At 52.6% G+C, this 8,494-nt stretch overlaps 1 protein-coding gene across 1 annotated transcript; it reads right to left on the bottom strand.

Moving 5' to 3' along the window:
* Nucleotides 1–3,287: 3,287 nt before the first annotated feature.
* Nucleotides 3,288–8,494, bottom strand: FAM3D (FAM3 metabolism regulating signaling molecule D). The gene is made up of 10 exons (XM_064723995.1): nt 8,364–8,494; nt 7,642–7,703; nt 6,795–6,902; nt 6,420–6,440; nt 5,822–5,945; nt 5,521–5,579; nt 5,116–5,166; nt 4,084–4,168; nt 3,815–3,941; nt 3,288–3,611 (listed from the first exon to the last, which is right to left on the bottom strand). The coding sequence occupies exons 2-10, from the start codon at nt 7,652–7,654 to the stop codon at nt 3,522–3,524; spliced, it is 678 nt and encodes a 225-aa protein (XP_064580065.1). The 5' UTR covers nt 7,655–7,703; nt 8,364–8,494; the 3' UTR covers nt 3,288–3,521.

Raw genomic sequence — 8,494 nt, 5'->3', positions numbered from 1 at the left:
GCAAGATGTCACAGGATGCGGATTCGCCCAGCTGCGGCCCGGCACCCGCAGGTCCTTGCCTGTGGCATCTTTCCTAGAGACTCCTGTGGTGCTCTGCCCAAATGGACCCCAAAAAATAAAGGAGGATTATCCCTCTGCTGCCTGTCTGTATCCTGCTCTTGGCTCTTGTTGCAGCCCTGGATTTTGCAAACTTTGCTCTCACAGGCACCCCAGGCTGCCTGTTTGCTGCTGCAGCCTCGGTGCCTCCTGTGAGCCCCGGTGACCTGAAGGGAATCTGGGTGGCTCAGGCTCGTGTTTGGTGAAGATTCTGGGGATGTGGCACAGTGCAGAGCAGCCAGGTAGGCGCCTGTCCCTGCAGTAACACAGCTTTCAAAATGCCACAGCACTGCAAAACCTCATTTGGAGATTGCTGTCCCTACACCCACTGTCCTTTTCAGATCCTTTTAAAGAAATTAGCAAGTTCAATTTGACTCATGAATTCATATTTATTCCCTGCCTCTCAGTGTCTGGATATTGAAAAAACTCTGATTTATTTATCAGGACACAGGGAATTTGGCAGGAATGGCTCTTCAAAACACTGGCTGCTACTGAAGGTCCCTGCACAGGAATTGCACTTTTAGCTCTCCCTATTTCTTGAAAATAGTGATGTACCTTAGTAACTGCTCTGTGATGGATTCAGAGCTAGTTTTAACTGCCTATAGCATGTTGAACCATAAATTTCCTTGATTTTGGCTTTAAACCAGATCTCTAATGTGCATTGAGAAAGGGTAGAAAGAGTTTCCTGCAGCTGAATGGGGCTGGTTGTTTTTTGGGGCTGTAGTTGATGCTGTGCTCTGGTTTACCCAGTGGAGCCACCTTTACAACTCTTGGGCTGTTTTCAGTTTGGTTTGTGAGTGAATCTAGATCCTTTGAGGGGCTTAAAATAGTTGGCATATTTATGCTGGCAGCTCGGCAGGGCTGTTGTGTCTGTGTTATTTCTTGCTGTGCCACGGGTAGGGATGATTCAGCTCCTGGGATTAACTGCTGTTGTTGCAGCAGATTTAGGGATCGATTTATGGCACAGGTTTCCCTCAGTGCCATCAGGTGTGTGCTAAGAGCATGGGAGGATAAACTGGGATAAAATACTACACCTCTTCGGGGATTTCTCTGTGATGGCTGTTTTGCGGTTTTGTTTCAGTTCTGCCTTTGGAAGTTCCTGGAGGTGTTGGCACTGTTTATGTGGGGATTTTTCCTTGTTTAGGGAAAACCAATTGATGGGTGGTGTTGAGTGTTGGATCCAGGGTTTCATTCTTCAGGCTGTGCCTTTCCTGGCCTTGTCCTGCCTTGTTTCCTCACTTCTGCTCCCCTGGGGTGACCCAAGGGCTCCCATAACCCTGTGAACTGCCTGCTAGGAGCTGTGCAGGGGCTGTGGGAAGCAGACAATGCTGTGCAGCACAGTCTGTTATCCTTCAAATGCTCCAGGAGAAACACTCCATCCTCATGTTTTGCAAAACTGCTGGTCTGCTTCAGAGAATGGGGAAAAACCAGATACAGTCATCGGAAATTAAAGTCTGTACGTGATGCAAATTCATCCCTGCCTCTGATGGCAGATAAACCCAGTGCAGCTGATCTGATCCCAGCAGTGCCGGGCTCGGGAGGGGTTGGGGACAGACCGTGCTTGGCTGATGCCTCTGGGCAGGAGCAGGAGGTGGGCAGCTGCTCCCAGGACCTGCTCGGTGCTGGGCAGAGCCTGGGGGCTGTTCCAGGGGCACTGCGGGGCTTTCCTGCCCGCCTTTGGGCAGGGATCTTTCCTCTCCCTGAGGAGAGGCTGCCCCAGGCTGGGCTGCAGCTCCGGTGGTGCCTGACCCGGGCGCGCTGGAGCGCTCAGGAGCGCTGCTGGCTCTGGCTCTGCCGGTAAAAGGCTCCCACCTATTGGTTGTGCTGCACAACTTCAGCTGCCCGAGAAACCTGCACACCCATCATGCATCCATCATCATCCATCCATCCATCCATCCATCCATCCATCCATCCATCCATCCATCCATCCATCCATCATCCATCCCTCCATCCATCCATCTCGAGGTTGGCACATCCCTAGCATTATCGTGACCTTTGATGGGGATGTACCGCAGAGGATTTAGCCTGGATTTAACCCAGTGTAAGAACATGATAAAAAGAGAATGGCTTCAAAAACTGCTCTGTCATTATGTCTGCTTATCATAATCACTTTTAAACACTTGAAAACTACGGGTGGGATGAACTGTGAGTAACCTGCCTTGAGGCCCATAAAAAGGAAGGCAAAACTGGTGCAGAATGTGGAGGGGAAAGAGAGGGGCAGAATCCCTGACCTTTGCCTTTCCCCCACCTCCACCACACCCTGAGGCCTCCAGGAGTTGACACTGGCTGCTTGGGGAGATCCTGCAGCCCTGGACCGAGGTCAGGAGGGAGCTGTGGGACCCCTGCCCTGCTCCTGTGCCCCCTGGCAGGGAGGGAGCACCAGGAGCAGACCAAGGTTTGGCTGCAGAGACCAGGCAGGGGTCCTGCATCCCGAGGATGGGCGGCCACATCGCAGCCAAACTGCTCCAGGGATCGGGGAGGGCAGATGAGACTCTTCAAACAGCAGAAAAAACCAGTGCAAAACCTGCTCCACTCCCCCCACCCTGTCTCAGCAGTAACCAAGGCAGCAGAGTGAGGTGGTGACCTGTCCTCTGCTTTTAAAAGTAATCCTAGCATTTTCTAACTTTTCCCGACTTTTTGTCTCTCTGCCTCTCTTACTATTAAATCAAAATATATCAATTTTTTGGCATCAACATTTAATCTTGTTTGTTTTTATCTTGTTTTCGGGAATATTTTGAACCTTCAAAGCTCCTTCTGTTTTATACACAGAGTCTTAGTTTTCCTTGCTCTTCTGGGTTTAAACTAGTTTGTAACACCCAGGAATGATACTTTGGTCTGCAAATATTAACCTTCATTGCTGCGTGTTATCCCTGTGAATTTTTGGCCTTATTGTGCTGTAGGACATTGGCAAGAGCTCCAAGGCGAAACCACCAAAGTCTGAGCATCCCTAGGGATGACTTTACCCAGTGCCATGTGGGGAGAGGGAGCTCCTGTGAGCAGGGCTGTGGGATGGGTGATGCTCGACTGGTGGCACAGGACTGGCATGCTCTGCCTGTGGGGGAAAGTGTTGATTATGCTTGAAAATGGAAAGGAGAAGGTAGTGTTTTGTAATTAGAAATCTCATTTAAGAAATTTACAAAAACTTCTACAAATTTTTTTAGTTAAAAGATAGAAAAATAAAATACCCGAAACTGACCCATAGATTAGGATGGCTTGGCTGCAGCCTGGCCACGTGTCTGCTCAGCTCTGCAGGCACTTGTACAGCTCCTCTCCCAGGCCTGCACAGCTCCTGCTGTGACACAGCCAGTTCCTGTGAGCTGCTGGACTCTGTGACCTGGCAGTGGAGAGGCTGCAGTCCCCAGGATGGGGCTGGTGTCCCTGTGTGACTGGTGAGGCTGCCCTTCATGGCAGGCTGGAGCTTGGGGCTAGTCCATCTTCCTGGGGGCACAGCCCTCCATCTCCAACAGCTCAGGCCAGCCCTCGTATTTATTTGTCTCTCTATCATTTTTAATGTGCTGCAGGAAAAAGAGAGAGAGAGGATGAATGAGGAGGTTGGAGCAGTGCAAGTCTGCCAGGTGGCAGAAGCTGCAGCTGGGTTTGGTGTGGGGATAATACCACTGCTCCTTGTCTTCTGCACACAGGTGGGTGAGGTGCAGCTCGGGGGGTGCCATGAAGAGGATGGAGCCTGCAGAGCTCCTGGCAGGGGAGGGCCATGTACCTTTTCAAAGGGGCTCTTGTTCATCAGCCCCTTTGCTCCCAGGAACACCCAGTTGTCCCTGAAGCCCAGCGTGCCCACGTGGCTGCTGCCCAGCTCCGTGAAATACGCCCGCACTCTGGCATTCATCCTGACAGAGGGAAAAGAGGTGTCACTGTGCTGCCAGCTGGGTGTCCACTCTTTCCCCCTCTCTGTTGGTGGCAGCAGCATGCCCAGCTGCCCCAGCTGTTTGTTTTTGGGGAGCCTGGTGTTGCTTCCGTGAGCAAACTCACTTTGTGGCAGCATCGTCGTAGCTTGCTGTGAGCACAAGGGTGCCACGCTTGATCCCTTGGAGGAAGGTCTGCAGCTTGGTAACATCTGAGAGAGAAAAAAGGGATTTAGGAGGTACTTCTGCATGGTAGCTGGGGGAGCCTCCTCTGGGCTGCTGGCAAATAACCTGACTGTGCTGGTGCTAGCCAGGATTTGGGGGAATGGGGGGCTCCCAAACAATGCATTCCCCATCCTGTGTTCCCTCCTGGGCTCTCCTGCACTGCACAGGACTGATGTCCTTCTTTTGGGACAACTGCAGGGTGGAAATTCCTCCTAAATTCTGGTTGCTAACTTCAAAATCCAGCTGTGTAAATTTACCTCCCAGCACAAGAAATGAACCTGCCTGGCCTCAGAGCTGCCTTCCCTGCCATGGTGCCTCTGGCTGGACCGGGGGAATTTCTCCTCATCCCGTGTCTGTGGGATGCTTGAATCCAAGGCCCCATCTAGTGGCACACGAGCTGACTGCTGCTTTCTTCCCCGAGCATCTCACTCACAAACTTGGCTGGAGATCTCATTATATTGGTGATTCTCCTTAAAACCAGAGTTACCAAGAGCAGGTTGCAAACCCACGGAATGATTGAGGGGGCCCTGTCTCCCTGAGCTCCCTCCTTTATCCTGCTGTGAAAGGCAGGGGAATGAGCAGCTGCTCAGCCACCAGTGTGCCAAAACTGAGTTACAGGTTGCAAAGTATCAGGATTAGTGTATCCTGATCTCAGAAAGTACTTTTCTCAAGTCTCAAGTGCCTTGGTTAATTCAGGTGAGTGAAATCATGTTTTCCAGGCTACTACATGCTTGTAAAAGGAGTGAGAAGCCAATCTTGGATGTGGAAACGTTGTGAGGACTCCAGGCTTGATGGCCTCAGGGGAAGCTGGGCTTTTACCACCCAGACTGGTCAAAGCCCACTTGACTTTATCATTAAATAAATGGCAGAGAAGCAGCTGCAGCAGCCAGCAGGGCTGGTGTGAGCTACCCAGGGGCAGGGTGACTGAGCTTACCTCCAGTGTACATGTCAAAGGCATCGGTTTTCAGGAGCTTCCCAGTTGTTCCTGAAAGGTTAAAATTGAAAACAGAGCACAGTGAGTTTGCCCTGGGGTGGCTCTGGGCCTTGCCTGGCCATGAGCAAACTGCTTTGCTGTTCCCTCAGTGTGTTGTGACTGCTGCAATGGTGACTGTGCTGCTTGGTGGAGTTTGTGGAGCTGGTTGTGCACAACCCAAGTGGGTCTGTTCCCTTCTCACTGGCAGTGCACCATGATTGTGGCTGTGCTCCCCAAGCACCACCAGGTTGATGTGCTTTGGGCTCAGCCTCAGTGCCTGGGACAGGGTTTTCAGTGGCCTGTACTTTCCTGGGGAAGGAAGGACCCTGGCAGTGGGGAGAAGGGGGTCAGTGCCTTCTGACTCACCATTCACCAGTGCAATGTTCAGGCCTCTGCCAATGTTGTTTTTCACGCTGCTCATGAGGCTGGAAAGGAGAGCAGAGAGCACCAGTGAGTGCAGGGATGCCCTGGAGATGCTGACACCACTGAAACTGTGGTGGGATGCAGTTGCTGTAGATAGCAAAGTAACCAAAAGTGGGAGCAAAGAAATCTATTTAAATTTTTTTAAACCACAAATACACTGTGATGGCCATTGATGTGCTTGGCAGAGGCCAAACTTGCCCTCTTGGAGGCCAGGGCTGCCTTGTCCCTGCCATGTGCTGCTTACACCAAGTCTTCAAAGCAGATCGAGGGTCCCACCACATTTGCAGCACCACTGATGATCTTGAAGGCAAAATGATTCTGGGGGCAGCTCCTCTGGTTCCCACACTTGTGCCGGGGCAGCTTCTCACCTGTGAGGGAGGAGTGGAGCTGAAGGTCATGGCTTTGTCCCCATGGGGGGACACTGGCTGTGTCCCTGGGGGGCTGAGAGGGGCTGGACTGGGATGTACTGGCCCACCAAGGGGGCAACACCTGGGCCAATTTATTCCATGAAGGAGGCTTGTCCTGGGGCTGGGACCAGCTTCTTGTTTGGGGTTTATGGTGCCAAGGCCAGGTGCTGCTCCAGGTGTGACACATGCTGTGTGCTGGGACCATTCAGAGCTGGTGTCCCAGGCAAGGCCTTGGGGCTTTTCTGCCCAAAGTTTCCCATTCTTGGCCAAGGCTGGGGCCTGCCAAAGACCCACTGCTGTGTGCAGTAACAAAATCCCCTGTGTTTGGGAGAGGGGGATTTTTGCCTCAGGGAAGGGGCTCTTGAAGGAGATCCCAGGCTTCCACCATCGCCCTGAACCCTGGAGTTGTGTGATGAAGTCGAGAGCAATACTCACTGCTGGGCTTCTTCGGGGCACCTGTGGGTATCAAGCAGGAGGATTAGACACCCTGAAGGAGCAGCTGTCCAGGCACCAGCTCTGTAAAACTGCTTCCCATGGCTGCAGGCATCCCTGGACCCACCCACCCCAGTGCAGCTTCCCACCACACCACACAGTACATCACACCACACCACACACACCACACACACCACATACCACACACCACACGACACCACACACTGTCCCCTCCCTGCCCTGATGGTCAGAGCTCGTGGCTGAAGGCTCATCCAGAGGCTGCAAATCGCAGTGCTCAGGGCAGCTGTGCCCAGCTCTGGGGCTGGCTCCCACCCTGGAGCCTCTCCCACCGTCCCTCTGGAGCCCCCCGTGCCTCACCGAGCCAGCTGCGCAGGCTGATGGCTCTCCAGCTGTGCTGGAAGTAGGTCTGCATGAGGAACCAGGTGCCCAGCAGGGTGAGGAGCACCAGCACGGCCCGGACCACACCTGGGAGTGCGAGAGGGGCAGGGTGAGAGCTGCAGGAGGGGCAGGCACCACATCATCCCTCTGGTTTATTTGGATTTGATCCGTGTGTCCCCAGGTTAGCAGGCACAGGGTCACAGCCAGTGCCTGCACGGTGTGGGAAGGCAGCTCACAATCCCTCACCCTCCAAATGGATTCTGATCTCTTAATTACCATCTCCAGGGTATGTGGTGGTGCTCAGATAGGCATTTCTGTTCTGCTGGGAGGCACTATTCATATTTCTCTCTATGTTAAAGTAAATCTGATAATTACTCAGAAGGCTGTGTAAATCCAAATATTTCTTATGTTCCCAGTGCTGGGAAGGCTGCTATCCCCCAATTAGTCACTAGCTACAGCAGAGCAGCTGCTGGTACAACTGTGATTGGCATTTGGCTTTAAAGCAGCGCTCATCAGAGCAAAACGTTCCAGTCCTGCATGGAAAGAGAGCAGAAAAATGTACTTTTATTGCAGCTGAATGGCTCTTATGGAACCAGGAACGTCTCAATAGCCATCTCTTCCCAGTCACAGAAGGTTTCACTGGGAAAAATACAACAGGCTGAAATAGACACAAATCTTGTAAAAACCTGATGCTTACACAAAGGCCCTTTCCCATGTCCCTGGCAGGGGAAGGGCAGGCTGCTGGGCCTGGAAGGCACCATGCAAATGAGAAGGAGACATAAAGAACCACAGAAACCCAGAGAAAAGTAAATGTGTCCCTCCTTACTTGTTACCCGCATGGTGGTGGGCAGGAGCACAGCTGGGAAGGACTGACAGCCACAGGTCACCCTGAGGAAAGAAGGCAATGCCTTAAAGAGTGCCTGTGACCCACCAAAGCCAGGCACGTTCTAGGTGAGAAGGTGATTGCTATGTTCAGTCACATTTGCAATAGTGAGAACGTCATCAAAGAAATGCAAATTCCTACCGCGCAGAAGGTCCCACCCTGATTAGATCCTGGAGCAGCTGCACTGCCTGAGCTTCCTTCTGGAGCCTCTGAACCCTCCCCGGGTCTGCTGCCCCCTGTGCTCCCCGTTCATGCCCTGGAGCAGCCTTTTCTGTTCTGCTGGTAGCAATGAGGACACTTTCAATCACATTTTCTTCCGGGATGATGCAGGGTAGATTTCAAATATTGGGCACTGCAAAATGCTGAGGACAAGCTGGGAACAAGCCTGTCTTCCTTAAGATCCAAAGGAGAAGAGAGGAAGGGCAGCACCACTGTGCTGAGGAGAGCAGCCAGCTTGGTGGACACTTGACTGAAACCCAGGAATATTTCCACCTGGAGAGTCTTCACCCCGGGGACAGGGAGGGGTTGTCATTTGGAGCATGAACTGTTTCCTACCCTGGAGAATCCACCTGCTGCCCTCTGTCCTCTGTCCCAGTGCCACCCTGACCGATGGGACAGGCTCTGCCACCCCTCACTGGGCTCCCCAGGGCTGGGACGGCTCCTACCTGTGCAATTCGGGGCTGCTGCAGTCTGCTGAACCTCTGTCCTGGCAATGCTGGAGCCCTGTGCCGAAATGTCACTTGTGAGATGGGTGCTGAGAGTTCACGAGCAACTAAAGCAGCCCTTCAGTAATGTT

The sequence above is a fragment of the Zonotrichia leucophrys genome, chromosome 12 (genome assembly GCF_028769735.1).
Source record: "Zonotrichia leucophrys gambelii isolate GWCS_2022_RI chromosome 12, RI_Zleu_2.0, whole genome shotgun sequence".
NCBI lineage: Eukaryota > Metazoa > Chordata > Aves > Passeriformes > Passerellidae > Zonotrichia > Zonotrichia leucophrys.
This window is presented reverse-complemented; position numbering and strand designations above follow the sequence as displayed.